The sequence below is a fragment of the Falco cherrug genome, chromosome 1, assembly GCF_023634085.1.
Source record: "Falco cherrug isolate bFalChe1 chromosome 1, bFalChe1.pri, whole genome shotgun sequence".
Lineage (NCBI taxonomy): Eukaryota > Metazoa > Chordata > Aves > Falconiformes > Falconidae > Falco > Falco cherrug.
The window spans coordinates 105,656,077-105,681,886 of NC_073697.1; the positions used below are offsets into that span (position 1 = coordinate 105,656,077).

The following is a 25,810-nucleotide window of genomic DNA, read 5'->3' on the forward strand; positions in this document are numbered from 1 at the left end:
CTTTACGCAACTCATCTTCAACAAGTCGCTACATCATCTTACGCTTGGGTGAATGGACTTACAGCAAATAAGTAGGGCTTTTCCCTCATTTTTCATTTCATGATTTTTTTCAGTTCAGAATGATTTGTAAACTGATGCTTGCCATTTGTAACTTCCAAACATACACACCAAATCTAAAGTATTCAAGTGGCCTAAGAAGAAACTTTGAGTGGTCTCGCGAGGTGCCTCTGTCCCTTGCTCAGACGTATACCATCAAACCAGTGCAGCAACACAGCACGGATTTTTGAAATTCACCCTCCTTGCAAGCTTCACCATGTTTTCTTTTAAGCTTTTCCAGTGAATGCGCCTGAAAATTCATGCCTGCAAATTCACTGGATGGAATAATCAGGGTAAGCAGATGCAAACTGAGGAGCAAACTCCAAAAAAAAAAAAAAAAATTGTTTGCTTTTTAAAAAATGTTTAGTATTTGCACAATTTGTCACAATCCTCCCGTTCTTTACCCTCATAAATAAATCATGTTTCCTCCTACAGGAACTCCATGGATGTGACAGAAGTTGCCCTCCTGCAAGTCAGAGGCAAATAGGAAACAGAAGCACGCACAACAATCTCAGAACAGCACTGTCTTCTCCCATCTGCCTACAGCGAGGTCCTGTTTTCCAAAGCAACCACATGCATAATGGTGTTACGATTGCCCTCTTTCAAAACATCCATATTTGAGCAACCTGCTCTAGGGGAATGCGTGCCAGCCTACGGCAGAGGGGTTCAAACTATATGACCCCTCCAACCCAAACCATTCTATGTTGCTTGGGCAGTATGAAGCCTCAGGTGTACCGCTTTAACGTCTACGTAACCCCCACGCGACAGCTGGTGCAGTTGCAAATGAGCTGGGCCTTCCTGCTTGCCATAGGATTTAATACTGACATACTCCCCTTGTCTTCAATCAAGCCCCTAAGTCGTAACATGCTTCCACTTTCAGCTTCTTGGTTTGTTTTTAAGTGATCAAGCTCACACAAGCCTAACGATTCCCTTCAGTTTTACAAGCATATTCATGTTCGCTGTCAAACGCATGAGTTAGTTTTCTGCAGGCTATTGCAAGAGAGCAACCATTAATTACTGCAACTGCACAAAATGCTTTTTTATTTAGAAATGTATTTCAAAATGTTTTCAGTGATAATACCATCACTCTCCTAAACTAGGTAGTCACTGGTAAACAGTTTACCTGCTCTGAATTTGTAGAAGGTGGTGTACTTTGATTCCCTACAGAATACTTCCTCAGCCCTTCCCTTTGCCTCCCGTGTAAACTGATTTTTACCTTTTTTTATTCTGTGCCTTAAGAGGCTTAATGGAAGATTTCCAAACATGAGAAAGTGTCTTAAAGGGTAACAGAAACGCACAATTACTCATTACCAAAGCTTTATTTGATCCATCGGAGAGAAGCTCAAAAATATGGCTTCCACCAAGAGCCCTTGGGAGAGCCGCCGCCCTTCACATACTCATGATGGCACCAGAGCTGATGGCTCAGGAGTTTAGTTTGCAGTCAGATACCTCCCTACTGCAGCTTTCAAAAAAAGTCTCAACATCATTAAATGCTGCTGAGCATGATGCACGCTTTTGATAATCCCGCTTTTGTTTAGCCATCTAAATTGAGTTCTGAACACCTTCCAAAAAAAAAAAAAAAAACGCTACCCCTCTCAGAAGAGACCCCAACCCTCCAGCTTTCTAAGAAAAAGTAGTTCAAGAAACAGAAACACAAGATTTAGTTCATTGGTTTCCTTTATGAAATGAAACCAATATATATTATTTATAGTTACATTCAAATATTGTATATTAATATCTTAAAATTTATAAAATTAGTATAGTAGAGAAAAAAAAAAATCTATAGTCTCCCAGTAAGTTATCCCTTTCCAAGGAGTCCCGTGTTTACACTCATGCCAGCTATTTCTTTGGACATCGCTGGGGACTGTCAATAGGACTTTTCCCAAGACAGTAAATAATCACAGGCTCAATCCTTGAATGAGATTTCACAGATATAGATACTACGTAAAATCATATTTCTCTAATTAGCTATTAATCAAGCACCAGCAAGTCAACATTTAAACAGCTGAGACCAGGTCCTGGTTTTAGAAAATTGCCTCTACTGACAGTGTTTTAAACTTTTCCTATTGTCCTTCTGCAAGAACAAGGTATTGTTGTTATTGACAACTAAAGAAAAAAACCCACCTTTTCATCCCTGGTTATTCAAAGGACCCTTTATTTCAGGAAAAATAAAAAAAGTAGGCTCAAAACGCTCCTTTTTTGAGTTTGAAGACTGGTTACAGGGCAACTGAGACATCATTCCCACCGCTGCTCAGAAGATGAAGGACGAAGACAGCCTGGAAATGGTGGCTCTGAGATGTCAGGTCTCCTACTACTTCTGAGTGCATTTCTAAATAGGCATGATTTATGCAAATCTCTGGTTCAGGTAACTTATGAGAAGTTCACCACTCTTATGGACACTTCAGAGATGCACTACCAACACAGAAGTCATGATAACACCTTACATAGCGACGGGCTACAAAAACAGCTAACATCATTCAACACAGGCAATCACTAACGCTTTCTATGAAAATAACCCCTACATTTGGCTCGCCAAAGGGTTTTAAGCAACACCATACTGCCCAGTTTCTTTCAGTTTCACTTTTTGTTGGTTTGTGTGAAATCCTCAACCCTTACAGCGCACCTACTGACTTCCTGGGGTTTGTTTCTATCCAGTTATTTGTCTTTTTATTTATGAATGAAAGTATCCTTAGGCAGAAGGTGGTGTCCTGTTCGAAGCAGGCACAGTTTCTCAGCTGAAACTTTTATCCCTGCCCAAAGACAACAGGCATATTTGGGTCAACAAAAACATTGCAAATTTATGTTGGATTTGTCACTTCAGCTGAAAAAATAAGAGTCATCAGCCTGAAAGTGCTTACACATTTTCAAACTGAAATTATAAAATTAGTTTCAATTAACAAGAAAAGATTTCAGGCACTTTAATGAAAGGAGGCATTATGCATTGAATCAAACAACATATTTTATTCAACCTGAACCAATTCTCTCATTTGGTCCTTTTGCTAATACCACCATCCTCTCCTGAACCTAGGGGGCTTTTTGTTTTTTAAGAAACATTTTCCTTGCAGCTTTTTGAAGCAGACTTCAGCTTGGTTTGTTCCCTGCAGCATTTCAACTCTTTCCTGCCTCTTCCAGGACAATTTGTGCCTACCGATATCAAGACTACTGTTATTTAAAAACCAGAAGGATTCTTGCTGGAAAGAAAACTCTCATTTTCTGGTAAGTTCAGGGACAATCCAACAGGTTATAAATCTGGATAATACAACACTGCTGTGGAAGGTGGGGTTTGCCCATGTCCAGCCTGCCAGGACAGGAGCCTGTGAACACGCACCCTCCTTAGCCAAGAACTTTTTGACTCATTCCACCCAAGCAAATAAATGATCCTTAACTTAAAAAAAATAACATCAGATCCCCCTCAGCCACTCTCACCCAAGGATCAGAAACTACTTAAAATACATCGATGGATCTGAAGGAGTTTAATGGTCTGTAATGACAGATAGAGCAACCCTCCAGCTGGAAGTCACAAAAATTAAGAGTAGGCACTTCACAAGATGTGGGCAGAGGGATCCCTTCACCCATTCTTCAACTAGAGGTCTAGCTCATTACCTGCCAGATGGATGCTAACATGTTCAGAGGGACTTCTTGTCTTGAGAGGGGGTGTTTAACACACCCTCCCCAGGTACCCTGCACCAAGTAGTTGCTGTCCCCTGCCAGTACTTCACCTTTGATTTCACATGAATGCTCAGGCTGAAGATGCCCAGCTCTCAGCTAAGATGTGATATGGATCCATTGGCCATTTCAGCAAAGCTTGGGGGCATTTCTGCTCAGTGATTTGCTCTCTTAGCAGCAAGGGACAGGCCAGCCCGCTCAGCTGGGCTTTCTGGCTTAATCGGGGCCCTCTCTCAACTGCAGCCCTTGGGTACTGCACCTTCCCTTAGCAGCCCCATTTCTCCTGCACAGCCTTTCCTAGTTGGCACAGACTCCAGACTTGGACACACAGCAGAGCAGGATGTGTGTTTGAGGAGGTCTGGCCCACAGTGAGCCGAGGGGGGGAGGACAGACTGCTAATGTCCATTCACGAGCCTCTTCAGCTTGTAACCCATGAGAAAAACACAGAACGTTATTCGCTTCCAATGCTTCTCCACACCTCTCCACCCGGCTACTGCCTCTCCAGCAGAACAGGTTGGGATTGCTTTCTTGGAAAGACCTGGAAGATGCATGTCCCCTTCCTGCAATACTACAGTGACCACATTTGAAAGAAAACAAGCCCCATTTCTGAAACATTAAATACAGGGACAGATGTAAAGATCTCCAGAACTAGAAGAATGGTTTCTTTAAGGTTTGCAACCCTGTGGGAGTATTTCCCCCCCAGAAACAGACACCACCGACGGACACCTTGCAGCACAGCACTTACGATCAGACCAGCCATGGGGTGATCACCCTGGCAGGAGCATAACAGAGCACAGAGGAATGCTCTTATATCCAGCAGAGTTTGGGACAAGATTACTTGCAAATCTCACCTGTGTAGCCCTGCTCAAGAAAGCCTCTTCACCAGGGAGAAAAAAAAAAAAAAAAGACAGAGAGAAATTCTTATACAAGAAGTATCTCTGGGGCTTATTTTTACCACTTCCTCCAGCCCTCCTTATAACCAACCCATTATCTCACAGGCACTGCTGCCACACAAAGCTGCATTACACCCTGGCTTGTGGGATTACCAGAGATCACATGTGAACATGAAAAAAAACACCCTCCCAATCTTAATAAGCACCTCACCCTCTCACCAAGACATGGTTTGGACTGGCAAATTTTGTCCTGTTAAACTGAGCGACATCGCAAATTACAGTGAGCAAACATTAATCGAGACCACACCCTGGAGGAGTGAAGGGATTTGATGTGCAGCAGCGTGACAGAGCCAGAGCGGCAACAAGGCTACAATTTCCATTGCACGAAAGCTGCAAATCAGAGCTTAACTTGTCTAACCAGCCCCTCTACATCACATCAAGGACAAATCTGCTCCCACCCTAGAATTTGTGCTCTCAGGCCTGCGTTCCTGGGTTGCCAGCATTTAATGTGTGTCTCTGGTGGAGCCGGGAAAAGCTCTCATATTATTGATCTTGGCTTGCAGGCATATACCTAAGGTGGTAATTCACCTGGGTAATTTGCAAATGGGAGGTTTGAGGACTGGCATGGTGGAACGATATTCACTCTATCGGCATCCACAGCTGATCAAATTCAGATCCCTGCGCACAGGCTGCATGGGCCCAAGTCAGCCAGTGGAATCGCTGAGTATTTGGGACAGAATTTGATTGAGGATGATAAATATTATTACTTCTGGAAGCAGCAGTTTTCCTGGAATTCTACACAAGGTCTGACCTTGCAAACGGGTGTTGCGGGACACAGAAGACACTGGAAAAGCAGCATGGAAAAACTAGCATGTGATCTCCTCATAGAGATACAACACCATGCCCAGACATAGACAGGTGGATAATAACCCTACTACAGGGCAAAAGAAACTATTCCGGCCATACGTCATCATTTACACTACACCAAGCCTCCTCCAGCGAGGTATTGCTAACTAAACAGAGAAGTTTAAACACCTTCGATCCAGACAGGGGCCAGTCTGGCTCAATGGCTCCTGATGTACTGTTGACCCAGAGCTAAACTAATTAGCCCATTTCCTTTTAAAGTGTTCTCAAATGCCACTTGGCCATGTCACTCCACCCCAGAGAACTCTGAAGCAGACTACTTACACTGGCAAATGTTTGGTTGAAAATTACACTCAAACAACGGAGACTGCAAGAGGTTACCTTCCTCCCAATACAAAAAGCCTGATTCAGGACTCTGGGGCAGCTCCCCTTTAAAGTCAATATAATTTTGCAAGTCCAGGAAGCATGGTAATAGAGAAAAAATAAACTTATTTTTGGCACACAGGCCAGATTCATTTTGCTAGCAGTCCCCCTCTGATGCTGATGCAGCCCAAATGCAGCTGATGAGCCTGTTAGAGCCTTGACTAGCTCAGATGTGGGCAGGAGGAGGGAAACACCAGCATTATTCTCCATTGGCAACAACAGCCCAGAGGCACAGCTCGGTGAGAATTTTAAGTAGCTGAAATGCTAAACACTGAAGTGAGATTCTGTCCCAAAACTTCCTGTGGGTTACGTTTGCACCTCAGTTTCTCTACCTGTAAAATAATAATTACCCAACACACCAGTTCTTGTAGGACTTAATTAGCACTTGTCAACCTCTTAGAGCTCCTCAAGGGAAGAGGAGCGATGCACCACAAAGTACTAATTAATGGACGAATCCTTTGGAACAAAGTATATGATTCTGTTGTTGTCAGATCTAATAGAGTCATAAAAAAACAGGGCTGGAAGGGATATCAAGAAGTAACCTGGGCTGTTCCCCTGCCCTGAGGCATGATCAAGTATATCTAAATCACTCTTGATAGATGAATACCCCTAAATCTTGGGATGCTCAAGCTGAGGATTAAAATAGATAAAGATGGACTCATATTACATGTGCGTTGCACTCCTTGGCTCTGCTGAATGCAGATAAGCGCTCCCTCAACGTGTGGCACATGGGGCCTCTCAAATGCTCTCTGCGCTGGCCTGAAAGAGGCTTTACTGTACCCGCAGTGAAAGCGCACTGCCAGATCTACAGATCTTTCCAACTCGTCATTATTACAGCTCACGCAATAAAAAGCCCCATTGTAGCATACAATCCCCAACTCCCAAAATTGGAATTAATGAGACACACCAAATGTGAAAAAGACCTCCAAATGGGGAATGGAACAGAGGCACATTAAAGGATATGCTCACGGTCATGTGGGGCTTCAGCGAGAACCAGAAATTTCGTGGAGATCACCCAAGTCTCACACATGGCTGAATTGCAAGACTTCCCTTCCATAATACCTTCAAATCATTCCTGTTACGTTCTCCCCACTTTTCTCCTCCCCCTCTCCAACCCCATGAGTCCATCTAAAGTACAGTTTGGCCTAACACACAATTCAGATGTGGCTACTGAAACACTGCACAACTTAAGTTTAAAAAGTTTAAAATTTCCTTTTTTTAAAAAAAAAAAAAAACTGAAGTTAGGCAGGTCAGGCCTGGAACATTAGCTACGCAAAGATTTTTAGAGGGTCTTTTTTTAAATGCTTTAATTGTAAAAATGTGTCAGTTCAAGCAGCCTTTCCAAGACATACATGCAAAGTACAGTAGGAGATACCTCTTATTTGATTAACTTCATACAGGAAAGCTTTTGAAACTTATACTTTCTTCATCAGACTAGTGGATAAAAGCTAAGCTAGGCAACTGATACAGCACTTCAGAAGTTTATTAAATTAACCAATTAAACTGAGGCAGTATACAACATACAGAGGCCAAGGTAAACAATTGAAGGTGGAACGCACTCCTGGGGCTGAGACAATAGTGTTGTGTCAGCATTTCCATTATGAAGTTACTTCAGTTATCGTAGGAGGTGTGCAATAATAAAAAAAAAAGCTTAAACCACTGATTTCAGTCATTCTAAGGGATTCCCAAACATGTCCAGGCAGATGGAAGAGCAAGGCACAAACCAGTTTTTCACTAATTTTGTCACTTGAATTAGAAAGCAGGTTTGGCCTGGAGAAACAGGTTGGCACATTAAACAGGAAACAAGGCAAGGCTGGGTCGCTGGAGCTGCACAGTGCCCAGCACATGGGAGCCCTGGGTTTGGTTGCTTGAAAATATGACCATAATGAACATGATTAATCAAGTACAGCATGTTTGCATGGGCTGAAACACAGAGCTTACTCAGTAACAGAAGGTCTTTGCAGCAAGGCTGGCACCTTGTGTAGCATCTTACCCTCAATCACAGCGGCCCTACACTGCAACATAACACAAATTGTAAACCAAGACAAATCACAAATACAGCAAAGCTGTTTGTATCGACAGAGTTGAATCACAGAAGCATACCTGACTTGAAGATTTGTCAACTATTCAGTGCTATAAAGAAGAACCAAAGTGAATAGTTTTCACAATACGGAGACTCGAGTGTGAGCTGAATTCCCACAAAATTTTGGGCGTTCAGCATCAGGTTCAGATCCAAATTTTGAAGGTTGCTCCTTCTTTGGGCAACAGATTCAGTGATTTCATGTTACATTTCTCAGCACATGAAAACCTCCCCATGAGGTACAAACCTTTTCACAAACTCACTGGTGGGGGGGCAGGGGGAGGAGAGACCAATATGATGGAAACACTGACACATTTACTATAACAGCATGATCAGCAGCAACTATAATTCTCTTTCAGAAAGTTACACCCATAATGCTTTCTTTGGCCTCTATACCTTGTATATTGCCTTGTTCTAACTGGTTAACTTAATAAGCTTCAGAAATATTTAGTTGCCTGACTCAAAGTTGGACACTATTTAAAACTGGGTAGCCTGGTTTGTAACCACAAGTTGTTCTTGGGATGGCATATCATCATGGTTCAGCACAGCACCCCAGCTCTGCTCTAAGGGTAGTTCTGCTGTGCTCCATTTAGTCTCCGGAAACTAAACAAATCCAGCTCGGTTCCCAGCTCTGGATATGAAATCAGCTTGACAAACAAAAGTTCAAACCCACTCAGTCCTCCAGCTCTGCAACAGAGTTTAAGAGAGGCTAGGGAGCACTGGGAAAGCACATGGGTGTTCTAGAAGAGACAGGATTCCATGGCAGGTAAGGACCAGAAGACCCACTGCTACTCCTGCCTTTGCCAGTGACCTACCACATGACACTGAAGAAGCCACTCCATGTGTTTTTCTTTCCCCTCTTGCCCTTTTTCTGCTTTGATTATAAAGTTTTCAAAGTGATTGCATCATCCTGTTTGCACAAAATATGCATTTGCATAACATCTCGTACAACAAGGCCCTGATCACAGCTGGGGCTTCTAGACACAAGAGTTATAAAGAAAAATATTAGCACATTCAATGTGTTTAAATGCCCATTATGGGTATTTTGTAACCAGCATTTCTTCATTAAAGATTCTACTGTGTTGTTTTGCCAGACGACAAAGAATAGAGTCCTGCATGGAAGATTTTGGCTAATGCTATTCCTTGCAGGCAGAACCTGAGGGGCATCCTGGAGATGGAAAAGGGATGGACTATTTGCAGGCTAACAGCAAAAATCTAGAACAGCTGCATAGCTCCGACAACCTGACAAAGTTGTTTCTTTTCTCTATCCTGCGCTCCAGTTTCACTAGCTCTCTTCATAGGATGTTGGTGCTTTCAAACCAAAATTCATTGGTTTGGCTTCGTGTGGACACACAACTCAGTCCTAATCTAAGACTGTGATCCAAAAAATGTTTTTTTGGATTTCTGGGTGGACGCAGAAATCTGGCCTTACAAAGTGAAGCGGGGAAGAAAACCAGCCATAACCTTGATCCCCTTCCAAAGCATCACAAATGTCCTGAAAACAGAGGCAGGAAAATGAGACTGGCAGTACATGCCATTTAACAGCAGGAAACAAGCATCAATGTAAATGCTGCTTTCCTACACTCATTCCCAAAGCTTGGATTTTTGATATTTGTCTTGTAAACTTATGCCAACTGGGTTTGAAGGAGATGACTGCACACAGCCCAAGAAACAATAATGGATACTCAAGTTATCATCATCTACCTTGTAATTCCTGTGGGTCTTGAAGACTCCTTCTGCAAAGTACCCACCCATACAGTGCCAAGCATCCTAACAAAGTGCCAGGACTAATCCAAAGCAAATGGAGATGGGCAAGTGCAAAGCAACTTGTTCAAGAATTCTTTAAGCCAGTGACCAAATTTGGCTTTCTTAATCTTCACTGGGTGTCCTGCCTCCCCACATTTGATTCCTCAGTGCGTCCTGTGGCACAATGCCAGACAGCACGATTCAGCTGAGAGTCAGTACTGACCAGCTCCTGCAAAGCTCGATGGAAATTCCGTCACAGTTTCTGCCAAACTTCCAATTTAGGTTCTTGCCAGCCAAAGCCGTCACATTTCCTACACAAGTGTCATAGCACAACTGCTGCATCAATAGCACTCAGTCTGAGAGTTGGAGTTGTAACACATAACGCTGTGCAACACACAGGTACTCCAGCCGCCTGGAATAAACCCGTTCACATTGAACAGACCTTCTCTACATGCTTTAGCTGAAGTTGGATGTTCTCTTCTTGATCTCAGGACCAGGGTTTGGTTTGGGTTTTTTTCCTTTTTCTTTTTCTATTCTGAAATTCTTGGAATTAAAATGCAAGTGTTTGCCCTTTTAAAAGGGAATACAGGCTGGAATGAGCAAAATACCCGTTCCCTTTAATGATCTGCTGCACAGCCGGCTGGGACAAAGTTGGCTATGATGTCAGATTCCTGGTGCTTTAACACAACAGGGCCGTTTTCCCTAACTATTTCTCTAACTAAGCAGAACTCAAAGATTTCCTTCTCCAGCAAACACCTGAGCAGAAATGACTCACCCACTGTGTCGGCAACTGGCACAGATCTCTCAGCCGTAGTGCCAAGCCTACTTATATTGTTTAAATACTGAGAGGGGAATTTTCCTTCTGTGACTTCCAAAAAGGTTTGTCCATCTATATTTTGCACAAATAGCAGCCCTATGCCCGTTTTTTTCAAGGGAGGGGAGATAAGTTGGGGAAAAGCATATTTGTAAGACCAGCCATACAGCAAAGTCATTTTTTCAAGCTCATGAAGCATTAAAATGCATCTATCTCTAATCAAATCACTTTTTATTTTTTCTGCCTGACTTCCCTCAAAAATAATGCATATATGATCATGGTGTGCATGAGCATGCATCTCTAATATGTTTTGAATGAGTTGGTTGCTTTCAGCTCAATTTGATAGAGACACAGGAGTTTCAGAGCTGTCACGTTGCTACAAGTTTCATGAAAACAGGCAACTGCATAGAAAAGAGAGATCCAGAGGCTGGAAAGCTGTAGCATGAGTTCACTTAAGTGTCAGGCACCAGAAAATGACATTGTCAAGGCACTGACGTGTGGAATAGCCTCAATGGAAGGTTACAACTGGCCAAAGAGATAGAAAGCAGCAGTATGCCAAGTATTACCTGAATATTTAGAAGGACATTGTAACAAAATTCACCAGTCAAAAAATTAATGGCCTTCAAGATACAGCACTCAAGAGCTGACAAGACAGCCAAATACTTCAAAGGAAGCCTACAAGCAAAAGTACTATTAATTTTAGCTAAATCCTGGGCTGGACACTCCTCTTACACCCATATAATCATTAATTTCAGAAGAGTGACTTCTGATATACCTCGCGGTAAGCCCCAGATCATACAAATCCACTCTTTATTGCCTGAGTAGTGCTGTTTAAAATCAATAGGATTACTCATAGTGGTAAAGTTAAGCACCTGTGAAAGTGTTTGCAAGACTGAGGCCTAAGGCCTGGTCTAGGCACAGCTTTTGTACTTGAAAAACTGGTTCACTTTGTTTGTTTTGTTTTTGGTTTTATTTTTAAAGAAAACAACAGAATAATTAAAGCCATACAACCACTTTAGAATGGACGCATTTTTATTACTATAACGGGAACTTCCAACAGCACAGCCATTCCCAGGTCAGTTACCCTGCTCCAACTGTACTCACTTTGTAGGGAGTTGCATCCATGCTGTTAAGAGCAGCCCCAAGTTTTGAACTTTGAGCAGCTCAACAAGGAGATGCCAGCCCACCATGTCTACTCAAAGCTCTCCAGGTAACTCATCCACAGAAAACACCTGATGGAACAAGCAACATGGGTAAACCCAAGCTGAAAAACATTTGGTCTGGAGTTCAATCAAAAAGCAGGATTTTTCCTCCCCTCCCAATAATTTTCTTCCTATCCCACAGGAGGAAAAAAAAAACCCCAAACTAACCCAAAAAACATGATACCACCATGTACCTAAAAAAATTTTGGAGCTTAGAATTTCACATTTGCAGATTAAGGAAGCTGAAAGAGGTCAAGATTGCCTCACAAGAGGACAACAAAAAGGAGCATCCATTCTAACAAAAACACCCCAAACTTTAGGAGATGCTAGCAGAAAGAGCGGGTGGAACAGTGAACTAACATGTTTGGACTGGGAAGAGGTTAAAAAAATTGTCACACTTTCAAAGAAGAAGAAAAAGACAAAAGACATTAAGAGTAAACAGGAAATTCGGGAAATCTATTTCACTCAAAGTAGCAAACATCTGGAATAAATTGTCAAGAATTTAAGACCATCAAAGCAAAGTATTAATGAGGTTAAGAGGCAGCTAGACTGGAGGAGGAGACTGAAGAATACAGTTGCAAAGGAGAGAGGTGGAGCTGAGATAAACCTAGAGGCAACAGGCTGATTACCCTGAAGGGCTTTGTTTCTCTCTCTGCCTAATACTTCCTTATCTTCTCATTGCTGCAGGCTTAAAATGCTTTTTTTTTTTAAAAAAAAAAATGCTTTTTGGTTTATGGAAAGGAAACAATACTTTTTTTCCCCCCCCTAGGAATTCCATGCTGGGATCTGTGACATAGTACTTCATTGTTGAGCCTCCAAATTTCCAAGTTTAACTCAGAAAAGTACAGCTGAATACACGCGACTCCTTCCACCAAGTGGAGCCTTCTGAAGTCTGGAGTATTCATTCCTCCCTTTCACACTTCAAATTAAGAATAATTCTTACTTTTGTTACTGAATGTTTCTTAAAGAAGAAAAACCTCATCCCTTTAATCAAAAGGATTTAGTAAACATCTCCATGGCTTCAAGAGCTGTTTTTTAAAAGACTCATTTGTTTTAAAGTAATTCAAACCAGGCTAAACAACACCTTTAAAGATGACAAAAAACAGTAGGCATAAATTAATAAGGAGTCTAAGAAGGAAATACTTAGCATGACTTACCCCTTAATATCCAGATCCCTCTCTAGAAGGGATAATCAGAAAGCTATGTTGGCCTTTATTCAAAAGAAGAGAACGGTCTTCCATCTCTGCCTGGACTGTTACTAACTATATTGGTTACATTCATGGTCATTAACATCCTTTAAAAGATGATCTTGGGATTTCATTTTCCACCTCCCGTTATTGAGCAATGGAATATTCATAAAACAGTAGACAGAAACAACTCAGAAGAAAGAGAAAAGAAAGCCTCCCAAGTTCCCAGCTCTGCCAGTTAAATTAAACTAAACTGAGGATTCAACATGAAATTGATTCAGGAGTGGCAGTATATATGCACACACATTAAAAAGCACACTGGGGGGGATACAGAATAATAAAACATGCGCTTGCCTGTCCTCTGCTCTAATAACCACATGCAAACTTCAGCCAAGCCTGACAGTGGGAGAGGTTTCAAAGATACGAAGTTCCTGTGGGTTTCACAGTATAGGCAGCTGGGTAGAGGATGAAGATGCACTTAAGAGCCCCACTGAAGTGCTTATTAGACATAAGAGAATCCACACCAGTCTTCATTACTCATTTAATAGCACAGGGCCCACTCATGCTGTTTCTTATCAGCCAAGCACCCACATCTAAGGAGTCAAAGTTTTACTGGGAACATCTGCTCTTGTCTTTGCAAGACGCAGCTGAGGCTCTGCTTCAGCCTCAACCGCTTCTCCATTAGCTGTTCTCAAACCCCTATGTGCACCTCTCCGGCCCAAGAGGAGCCCACCAGGGCGGTCAAGGGGCCACCCAACACTGGGGGGGGATAGGCAGGGGGATGGGGGACCGACTGGCACTCACTCACAGAGAGCCCCATGCTGCCCCACAGCACCGGAGTTGTTTTTTTTTTTTAATCCAAAGCAAAAGAAACACACCTCAGCAATTGCAAAGAGCAATGAGGTAGATCAGAAGAGTTTTGAATGAGTGTATGCATTCAAGTTACCCACATCTGCTGGTGAATCTAGCCACCAACTAACACAACACTCACGAGGGGAGGGTTGCCTTCTTCAGGAGCCAGTTCAGACCCAGTCCCTCACTTCACAGGCCTGAAGTGTCCTCTGGGCCATCCCTCACCAGACTGACCCTCAAGAAAGCACCAACCCCCTTGTTCCTCACTTCAGCACTTCAACAAGACTCCACCGATACCCACAGCAGTTAAACTGGCCAAGGCCTCTTATTTTTCTCCCAGTTCTAACACAGAGAAACAATGATAGAGGGGCTTCAAGGCACTCTGCTCCGTTTTTCTCCGCTATGTTTACCTTGCCATTAAAACACAACTTTTAAAAGAGAAAGCCATCAGGGGGTGAGGGAGGTAAGAAAAAAAAGGAATTTTTTTGCTCCATCAGCCAGACCCGGACAGAATGCTGCCCAGCACCTCAGTCCCCAGGGCTTAACCGACACCAGCCTGACACACACAGGCACAAAACACAGGAGATCTTTAATACTAAAAGCAGGCAGTTGTTTTTCCAGTGACTGAGGGGTGCTTTAATGAGCACACTGCGTTGTAGTGGCTGGAAAAAGGTGATAAGCTTTATATGTTATATGAAAAGCCAGGGGGTTACTTTATATAATCAGACACAGCTGACTAAACAGGGCACTGAAAAGTCAGTCACAGCCAAGGTAAGACACAACAACAAAACCCCCACAACCTTCCCAACCCACCTCTCCCACAGAACCAGCTCCCCAAGGACAGACCTGGGGCTGATCCGAGGCCCCAAACACCCTAATTAACACACCGCTTGGAAAAAACCACGCGCTTACCTTGGCACAGCAAGGCCTTGCCTCCATGTTGGCTGGGCAGGAGAACGAGGGCTGCCTGTGGACATGGAGCAGCCTCAGTGACTGAGCCCAACAGCCTCCCCTCACGTCCTTCATCTGTGGTTCCTGGGGGGGCAGGGGGAACCCGTTAGTGTTACTGCCCACACCTGTGTGGCTGGAGCACCCGGCTGCCCTGCCGGCCCCACACAGGTGTGGGAAGGGCCCAGGTGCCGCCATCTTGGGGAAGGGCCAAGCTCGGCCTGATGTGGGATGGCAGGGCCATGGCCGGGGGACAGCTTGGCTCCCGGTGCCTGGGGGTTTGCTCCACTCCAGCTGGCTCGCTTGCCCATCTGCGTTTAACCCAGCAAAAACCTAAACTTTTCTATCTTTTCCAGGAGAAACAGGGCAGAGCACAGTATTTCAGTGTTACCTGTGTGCTGCTGTTTGTACAAACTTGGGTGAACTGTAACAGCAATTTAAAAAGAAATCACCAATATTTCCTAAAGGAATTTCACAATTCCAGACAAAATATGGATACTTGTACTGCTTCAGCACTTGATTCACACCAGTATTATTTTTCCAAGCATTAAATTCTGTCACGGCCTTTATACTCCTGGCCCAGGTTGGGAGGGCAGAGATCCTTACTGGAACCAGCTAATTCCTGTTCTACAAATAACTTTCTGGCTGCTATTTAAACTGCATCCTTTTTACATGCGATAGCTTAAAGGCACTAGCTTACTAGTAACTTGTGGAGATTTATCTTTCTGGCCTGTTAGAGGAAGCCCCCCGCCCCGGCCCCGCTCTCTCTGGTAATTAACTTTCTACTCACCACCACTGTGGGGGTCCTTGCTGCTTGCAAAACTTGGAGGGATGAGGTAGGATAAGTGAAGTTACCTGCCGTCCTCTTCCATTTTCTTTAAAGCAGCTCCTTTTGGAGCCCTGCCAGCCCGTGACATGAGCAACACCAGTGTTCAGTGCAGTGCAGTTCATGCAGGAGGGCACAAGCCATGCAAAGCAGCGACCAAAAGGGTTTCAGCAGCACTGTGCAAGCCAGCTGAAGGAGAACCAGCTTCCCCCCTTCCCGAGCGAGCAGCGGGACGCGGTTTATCTGTGCTGTACAGGTACGTACAAACCAGCTGCTTGAGCTTGCTGAGTAGCACTCACTGCTATCCAAATAACCACATTTCTTCTCCAGGGACAGCTTTTTGTGCTGCTCTCTGGTAATGAAAAAGAGAAAATCTGTAACACCTGCAGCAAATACCTGACCAACCCCATCAGGAGATTTGTTGGGAGTAAGCTTGCACATACAGTTTTGCAGGATCAGCATCTGGAAATGCAACGTAGCTTGTGGATACTGGTCAGCAAAGACACGGCTGATCGTGACTACCCACTTGCTATGTGACCTCAGCCAAGATGGTTCATACCTTACTTTTTTCCACCAGTCTTGTAGGTGTTTGGATCTCCCTTTATTTGCATACATAAGATCTCTTAACCCATGAAAGGGCAGCTGCTGTAATCGTTGTAACAAAAAATTCCTGCCTGGCCTAGCATCTGAGCTCTGTATTCCTGCTGAAGCAGCTGACCAAACACCAAGCTTGCTAGTATATTTTGAAAAAAAAAAAAAAATTCAAAAAAATTACCTTCCTCAGGTCAAAAGGCACATTAAACAACCATTTAAACTGAAAGGGACAGTAACAAATGGCAACATTTCCCCAGATAAGGACTCAAGGAGGTATTGCCACGCTTGACCTTAAATACCTGAGCTAACATTCCTAGGCCCCTGCTTTAAAATTAAGCAGAGTCAGACAGATGTTTGCAGAGGCTGAATCAGAGGAGAAATGAACTTAAGTGCCCTGAAATGCCTATTCAAAGACCTCTCTCCCTTCAATCACTGAAGAGGAGTCCTGCAGAGATAAGCCTCCTTGAATATACACTAGATTTAAGTGGCCAAAGTTAAGTCAATACACAAGAATCCCCCAAGTTATCTAACTCTAACAAAAGGTTCCAGGTTTGCATGTTAGAAAACTAATATTTCAAATACTGTGCCCACATGTGCTTCAAGGATCCAAAGTCTGGCTACTTCAACGTGAAACCCTTCTTAGGCCTTTTGAAGTCTCAAATCTGGAAAAGGGCATAACAACCCATTGAAAGACAAGTGACCTTGGATAGTGCAGCTGTACGGACAGCATCGACATGCCCAGAAGTGTTCCTCTGCAAGCTGTGAACCCCAGCCATATAATCAGAACTGTGGGAGTTGGAGTCTTTTTTTGGTACAAACCATGGGCTCACCTTCAGGAATCCAAGTGGATTTGTTCTTGCATATAAACCAGCTTTGTTGAAGTTGGTTTTCCCCTGTTCACAGTGGGAAGTCCATTCTCATTGGATATAAGCATTACCATAGGATGACTTAAAGAGATATGGCTGGCTGTGGTTCATAGATAACAGCTTGCTGATAACCACAGGAATGTAAACAGACTGATGGGGCAAGGCCCCAATATTTGCTGTATTGTTGCCTACAGGCAGGTTAAAGACCAGTGACCTAGCGTACAGTTAAAAAACATGTCCAACATAACTTACCACTGCTAAAATCAGAAGGCATTTCAAGGATGACAAGGGAGGAGGAAGAGGAGGAGACTGTCCTAGGGTCAGATATTGTTCAATATTGACTATTTGGAGGGCAAAACAGAGAACACTTATACAGAACTTGTGGATGATGGACAGTAAGCTAAGGCAAATTATGTGGAGTTTGGAGGACAGGGATAGAATTCAGAACAGCCTTAAATTTAAGGTAGAAAATCAACAAGAAGGAATTAAAGATCAGTACAGACCATTACATGTTAGAACAACGGCACCAGTAAAATTTGGAGAATAACTGGTTAGGCTGCTCAGGAAAGGATCTGAGGTTCAGAGTGCAGCACAGATTGATCATATGCCAACCCAGTAAAAGGCAAGTATCATTGGAGCTGTTTTAACAAGGCTGACATATGTAACATCACAGAGTCACAGATTTATTGAAGTTGGAAGGAACCTCTGGAGATAGTCTAGACCGAACCTCCTGCTCACAGCAGCAGTAGCTAAAGCAAATTTTCCAGGACCGTATCCAGTTGGGTTTGGGATATCTGCAGTGATAGAGACTCCACAACCTGTCTGGGCAACCTGTTCCAATATTTGACCACCATCACAATGAAAAAGTTTAAACGGAATTTCCTTCATTTCAATTTGTGCCCATTGCCTCTCATCCTGTCAATGGACACCACAAGGAAGATTATGGATTTGTTGTACTCAGACCCATCATCCAGGTCATCAATGAAAATGTTAAACAGTACTGACATTGTATTTTCAGATAATCTACAGCATTTTAACATTAGTAAAAATACAAGGTATGTCCTCAGCTAACCCATGCTGGCACGTTACCAATGTAACAGAGGCAGAGGGGAATCAGATCTAAGAAACTTTCTGGGATAGAACAGGCTACAGGGGGATCAGAAGCAAGCACTTACTAATAAAGAGAGTTCTGGAATAAACTTTTACCCACATTGCCTAGAAACATACATAAACTTGCCTGCTGCTGAATCACAGGGAAGGTGGGGCTGGGGGCTGAGGAGGGGGGAGGTTATTTGGTTTTTTACAGACAACCAACCCCTGAAATAATTATTCCATTCTGGCTGGTGCTAGAATTTTGTGTCCAAGCTGGCATACCATTTTTTAAGAAAAATACGCACAAATTTAAGGTAATCCTAAAGAGAGCAAGAAGAATTAGAAGCGTAGAAAAGATCACTGAGAGAAAAAGTTGGCAAAAGAATGTTGGAAAAAAAGAAAACTAAACAGTCTTCCAGTGTGCTAATGTTCATTACAAAGAGGATGCAAGGGATGAAATTGGCTTAATCTGCAGACAGAAAGATTTAGCTTAGATGGTAGAGAAAAGAAAAAATGCATAAATATAAGGCTAGCTTTGGACTTGAGGCTACCTAGAAAGTTTAGGCAGGTCAGACAAACATTTCTAACAACAATCCTGCCTCCAAGCAGAACAACAAGCCAGGGAAAACTCATAAGAACCTTTCTCTGACTTTTATAACAGTATATTTCAAAAGCTGCTCTACCCATTCACAAGGTTTCAGAAAGGTTTACAGGATTAAATGTTTAAGAGTTAATAAAAGACATTATCAATTCTACACTGTTTCTTTGTTTTTTCCCATCCAAATAGTAATTGTTTGTGAAAGGGCTGATGCTAAAGAGCAACTGCCAGGGTTCATGCAAGTTCAGTTCCCATCTGATCATTTTAATGATGCTTGGTAAGAATCTCTTTTTGTGGAATTAATCTCAGCTCTTTGTCCCCTTTAGTTATTTGAATATGCATCCAAAACCTGCAAGAACAGCCCTACATCCACAAGTGAAAATGGAGATTGACGCAAAATTGGGATTGATACAGGCTCATTCTAAGAATCTTTAATATTTTCATTATATTTATCTGAACATCTATCCTTTCTCCTTTTAGAAGGGGAGGATTACAGCTCCAAATTCTCTTGCTTGATGGTCCAAGAACCCAAGGTGCGGAGGTCCAAATGAGCAACAAGCTTGGTAGCGCAGCCCAACCGGAAGATCTCTTCAAGTAGTCCGTAACAGGTACACCTGCTGTGCTACCCTTGAAATGCAGTAATTCTGGGGAAACAGACAGGGAAAAAAGGGAGAAATTTATTTTGACCAATGAGGAAAGTGCAGCAGAACTGCAAAAAACCTGAAAAGCAGTAGGTAGGGGCACATAGGAACTGGGGCCTTATGTAGCCCATGAGCCATTTCAGAGTGTCATGAGAGCTCTGGGTGGTTGAGAGCACTCTAGTAGTGCACAAATGTTTTGTAGCTACGGGAGGACCTCACAGCCTGCGCCCGTTTGGTTCCCATCAGGATCTGGTGGGAATTTCGGCTGAATTTCAAGCAGAGCCTCTGGTTCAGCTTCCTCCAAGAAAACCTACCTCGGTTGCTCAAGGTAAGTAGGGGCAATCAAGTGATTTGCTTCAAAACTGCACTGCTCCAAAACAAATTGCTCATCTAGACAAAACTTAGCTCAACCTAGACTGCACCAAAGTGATCCTGTTTTCCATCCTCCCCACAGCTCCATGCTTCTACCCCATCTGCAGCTGCTAGGGAGCAGCTGCTCCCTAAAGAACAGGGAGCCTGCAGCAGTGTGTGGTAACATGTCCAGCAGGAAAACAGCCTCACCAATGTCCCAACAAGGAAAGCACAAAGATGGTAGTCAGGTTCAAGAGTCCAGATCACCAGGCAAGTCTATAATGATGAGGCAGGTTCAAGATCAAGCTGAAAAATCAAGCTGCAGGTCAGGGTTACAGCCAAGGACAGTTACTGGAGCCGTACACTGTCAGTGATCGCTAGGCAGGTTCTCAGTGATATGGAAGACCCAAGAAGTAGCGCAGGTCCAAGAGTGTAGCTCAAGAAACATTTGAAGGCCATGGGCTGAGCTTGAATGGGGCCCTTGGACCCACAGAGAGCAGGTGTGAGTGGAGTTTCCAGGTGATGCTTGTCAACATCATTAAGGCTTATTAGTACACTCAGGGCCCTAGCAGCTGCAGACAGACAAGGAAATTTAGGGAGCCAGGTGAAAGGAGAATGTGGAATGGCTCAGACCAGGCCTTCATCAGCATAAGATGCCATAGAGCTGCAATTGTGACCAGGCAGTAACTGTTGAAAAAGGCCCCACCAGAAAGTGTGCAAGCTTTGATGGAAAAATGTGACCTCATCTTTCAAAAGCATTATCCTCAAAGTTTTTGCTTACTAGCTTGCATGAGGAAAAATAAACTTCTCTAGACTGAAGGCCAAAAGTAAGCATGTATGTCATTTTATGTAGTCTTCAGTCTCATTCTGAAATCTTTAAATGGTGCAAAAGCTGTAAACAACATCTGATGCGTGAATGACTTCATCTCATGCTAGTGGAAGAGTCAGTACTCGTTTGGTTGGGTATGTGCTTTTGTGGAGTTCATACAAGGTAGTGTTAGACTTTGCATGTGTGTTTGCCATCATACAAGATCATTTTCTGGACCCACCACTTGAGCAATTCAAAATGAAATCTGTAAAGAAACATCCATTTTGCAGCCTGCTCCCATAAGCAGCTCCTTCCTTTGCTGGGAAGTGCTGTTGCTTGTTTGGGTCTGCATAAGAGCCTAAAGCAGAAGTTCATAAATCATCTTTTCCACTGTGCCACCAAAAATCCTCTGCCTCTGTGACCTCCCATTGCCTATCTACAACTCCATCCCATAAGCAGTGGTCATACACCTATGAAGATGACAACATTCTGGGGAGAAAAGAGCTATCGTGTGAAATAGAGGTAAGAACTGTGCTTGAATGGGAAAGCTCAGCCTCTGGTGAAAAAGCCATGAGGTGGGAAAAAAGAGTCATGTAGACTGTTGCGTTGCATGAAGTATGACTAGTCCCCAAAGCCCAGTCAAGCTGCATACCTTGTAGGGAGGGAGGGTGGAGGTGACAATACCATTTTTTCAAACGTTACAGGAACATATGGCAAGAAGTGCTAAAGCCTTTCTGTATCTTTAGCAAGATTTGTGCAGGAAAGGGCTGAATTTTGCTTCTAGCTGTGTCCACTAATATTTTTAAGTGAGATAATTATGGGTAGATACAATTGGGAATCACCTACTTACACTAGAAAAAGCATTGCTGATACAGGAATATGCACAATGTTTCTGGACATAGGTGGTTCCACCTATGTGGACAAGAGGTGAGATTTATTATATCAATTTTGTGTCTGCTAAAAGCCTTCTCATTTCAATTGTGCTACATTACTGAAGTGCCCCCAGTGCAGGGTTTTGCTGGAACAACAAAAAATGCAGGTGGGGATGAATGTCATGTCCCCAGGTCATGCAGATGCTAAAGCTTTTTCATGTGATTCCTGCCCCTCCTGACGAGGGCAGAATTTGACACCTTGCCCTCAAGTTCTCTTTCTACAAAGACCAAGATGGAAACAGAAAATAAGCGACTTGTCACTTCCTCTCAGTGCCAACAACACTGATGCAAAAGGAAACCATTTTCATTAGTTGTTAAAACAGCAGAAACTTGTTTTACTTTGGCTGCAAGATCCTTCTGACTCCCACGCAGGAGGTATTCATGCCATATTCCACATAGGCAGAATAAGTCCAGTTCCTAGAAGTCCAAATACAAGAAACTGTAGCCTGTTTTAGAAACCAGGCTGATCTTGGACTATAAAAGTGAGAGGCAGCCTGTTTTTATGTGTAACCCTGGTTACCCCGTGTGCAATCCTGAGTTTTTTTCTTGTCTTTGTCCCTAGACCTTTGATGATTTTTGACAAACATCCTTCCAGTGTGCACCTCACCTGTAAAACAATGCTAATTATCAACAGGCGAAAGACTAGGTGTTATTGTTATTTCATGGACAACTTCCTACACATAATAATGGTACCCTTGAAGGGGGAAAGTCGTTATTACTGGGGTCTAAGTGCACCTAGGTGAATTTTACTATGAGGAAAATAGCCACTGTTCCACTATTTCTGTTCTTTTGCACCAAAGCAAATGAGTCAAGTGGCTTATGATACTGGCCACACCACTGAGACAGAAAGGGCATATTGCATATTCACAAGAGCTTAAGACTGTTTTATTTACACTTTCATTGCTAGGGGCTGTCAAACGGAACAGAATTCTATTTACCAAATACTCTTCCTGGTGCAATAAGTTAGAGGATTTCTCAATTAATACACGGAGCTTATGTATAAAGAGGTTAAGCAACACTGCAGTGCGCAGTGGACCATCTGGTGAACATTAGGATTGTCAATAAATCATGAAAGCACCAGTTCATCAAGAAAATTCCATTTCAAACCACTGACAGAAAAAAATGGTATTTTCATCTTTTATAAAAACAGGAGCATTAAACAACTTTAATCTAATTTCAATTGTTTTATTGGTTCTCTTCTGATGACCACATGGCTTCACATACTGAATGTTTAGCCCTTCGTCTTGCACACAAAAGCATTATGAAGTAACTTGGTGCACCATCACAGGAGGAGCTCATCTCTTTCCTCTTTAGTCTTTTTCCTCACCATGGGTGATAACGTAACAGAGGTTCTTATAGTCAAGATTACCAGAGACATCTGGAGGGAAAGCAGCAAACATCTGCTTGATCTGCCAAGCAAAGAGGAGACAAGTGTTACAAACGTAGGACCGTGGGACAGCGACATATACTGCTTTTCATTTTCAACCCAGTTCAGCTCCCTTCTGTCTTGATCTGTTAACCACTGTGGAAACTTCTTCCTTAGCTTCAGTAAAATTGCAATAGGGATTAGGACACAACTAGTTAATACAGTCCTGCCAGAATCCCAAGAGGTTCCCTGTTGCAAAGAGCTCTCCCTGAAATCCAGGTAAACCCTGGCCAAATATCGTACTATAGTCTGCCCTCCAATCTGTTCTTGCCACAAACCAACTTCACTCAAACTCCTCCTCTGAAAATAAAGTCTCACTAAATTCCTCCCAGCCGGCAGAATCCATGCTCAGTCTCACACAAACCACAAAGTCAGTACCTCATTTCAGATTTCAAGCAAAATAACTCTCACAGAAATGGAAACCAGATCACAGTCCCCACCCAAACCCACTTGGACTATAGTAAATTCATTGCCCAGCTTGCCATAGGAAAGAACAGCAAGAGATAGGCCACGCTTACACTTGGATGGCAGTCCAAAGAATCTGTTTGACTTTGATTTAGCCATGGAGCTATTCAGAAGAGATGCTTTGAATTGTTCCTAATTGCTAGAACTGGCATCGACCTTCTTTCAGTCTGGATTTCAGCTGAATTCATGCATTTAAAGAGGGGCAAATACTTATGGTTGAATAGTAGCTGGAGATAGATTCCTATTTTGAATAAAGAAGGTGGTCCTTACCTCTTCTTGACTGAACCGGTCTGCCTGTGTCATAAGCATTTCTTTGATGCTGTTCAAATAAAATGAAATAGCCTGATTAAAGGGTGATAATGGCACATGACAATTCAGATGGCAAGATCCGTCCTGAAGTTGCATGAAAGAAAATCTGTGTGACCGCATAAATTAGAGCTGTTAATCCTTACATGATATTGTAAGAGATTTTCTGTGGGCAGCCATCAGTGTCAATGCCTCGCTCTGCCAACTTATTTTGCTTTTGTCACATTTTATAGAGGTTTAAAATTGTTTAAGGTTATTACTCTAATTGAAATACAGCAATTTTGTATGCTTATCTTAACCTAAAATGGTAGGTTTTCTTACTTGCTGTTTAAAGTTTGGATCACTTAACAAAACCAAAAGAAAGAATATTTTCTGTAAAATCTGAGGATGAAAGGAACGGAGCATGAAATGAGAAAGAGGACTTGAAAGAGAACTCCAACAGCTATTCCGAATCATCATCTGAGAATCCCTTTATTTGCATGCAGTCATTCCCAGAGGAGACTGTGAAACTGCATGAGACCTGTTGTATTTCACGGTACAATGTCTTGATCTGGAGTTACAGCACTGTAACACGGAGCTTATCCCACACACAATCTGCATCCTATGCAACCACATCAAAGAGAATATTTTTTGGGACAGACTCTCAGCTGATTTATTCTCTATTTTCAAACCCATTGTGGGAAGTCAGTCAGGCATGTAATTTTTTTACCTAAGTTTATAGGTGAATAGAAAAGCTAGGAAAAATGATTACTGCTTCTAGTCTAACCTCTTTTAGTTCTTTCTATTTCACCCAGTTACTCATGTACTGAGGGCAGTATATGCGCAATGTGCTAGAACATCCACCAGTATGAAGTCAGTTATATCACATAAACATCCCTTTCACTTATGTTAATAATTTCCCCTTCCTGTAGGAGTATGCCTATATTAATCTCAAAGAGCTTGCATTCACGCTGAAGAGGTAGAGTTGTCTCCTGTTGCTACTGCCAAAGGTATTTATACATTATCAAGATTTTTTCTAGATTGGTAAAGCAGACTATAAACCTGTGATAACAGGTTAGCAGCCTGTTGTACAAAAACAAAAGCTGAAACAAGCATAGAAATCTGGGTTTAGGTTGTAGGTTTGAAAAAAGGCTGCTTTTTTGGAAGAATTGGCGGGGGGGTGGGGGGCAGTGTGTGAGAGCAATAGCTTTTCTGGAAGCAGCCCTTTCTGCTTTTTAAAGTGAATATTTAAAACTAACTATTTACAACAGAAATTATGCCTGCACAGCAACACTTCCATGTGAGAGCAAAATTCAGCCGCTGTGGATGCAGATGTTTGGGCAAAATAGTGAAGCTTCTCTTTCTGTTCCCATGCACTATGCATCTCAAGTGAAAAAAGTCACGCAAATAAAAGTGTAGTTTTGATGGCAAAGCTACAACTGTACTTCCTCATATCTCTTACCCACATATTTTTTTTCCAGGAAAAGGCTACAACAAAGACATCCCAATTTGCGTAAGAGGCATATACACTTCTGAATCTCTTTCTTGTTGATGTTAAGTGCTCATTTGGAAGGACAGAAAGGGAAAGTGAAAAAAGAAGTTTCTGGATAATGATTAAGGATCTTGCCCACAAGAACAAGGGTGAAAATATCCATGCAAGTTCAGGAAATACTCTGAAGTCACAGACAGAGCTTAAGCTATTGTACATATCTTTCTTGCATTACTTTACCATTCCCTTTACTCAGCAAAGTCTTTCTTCAGCTTTTTCTCTCATATTGTTGTTTCTGTTTTGTTATCCTGGCCTTTTGTTATGTGATTGCATTTTTTGAAGTGGAATTCTCAAATGATGAGTGGGTGCAAAAGTAGAGAGATCATTCTCATGAGCATAAATGGATTATTGGATATATGTGCACTGGGGCAAACAGCATTAGCAAATGTAAATAGGAAGTGTGATACAGGAAGGAGCCTGGTGAATAGAAGGAAGCACTTAGAGCAATTTTGTCAGAAGTCACAAATAAACTTCATCACAAACAGGCCTGAATTAAAAAGAGATCCGGGCACTCTGTGTCTTCCACTCACATGCTTAAAGTATTTAGGGGAAAAGAAAAGATCAAATATCTAATTATAATCTTCTGATGCACAGCCCAGTAGGCTC

At 42.6% G+C, this 25,810-nt stretch overlaps 1 protein-coding gene across 2 annotated transcripts in view; it reads right to left on the reverse strand.

Annotated features, from left to right (window-relative positions):
- Positions 1-22,648: 22,648 nt before the first annotated feature.
- MYL10 (myosin light chain 10) overlaps positions 22,649-25,810 on the reverse strand; it is a 50,971-nt gene continuing 47,809 nt past the window's right edge. For both annotated transcript variants that reach the window (XM_014280379.3, XM_027806415.2), the window contains 2 exons: positions 23,641-23,689; positions 22,649-22,888 (listed from right to left, as the gene is read on the reverse strand). In XM_014280379.3, the coding sequence (XP_014135854.1) occupies positions 22,790-22,888; positions 23,641-23,689 (148 nt within the window). In that variant the 3' untranslated portion in view covers positions 22,649-22,789. The remainder of the gene's footprint in view (positions 22,889-23,640; positions 23,690-25,810) is intronic.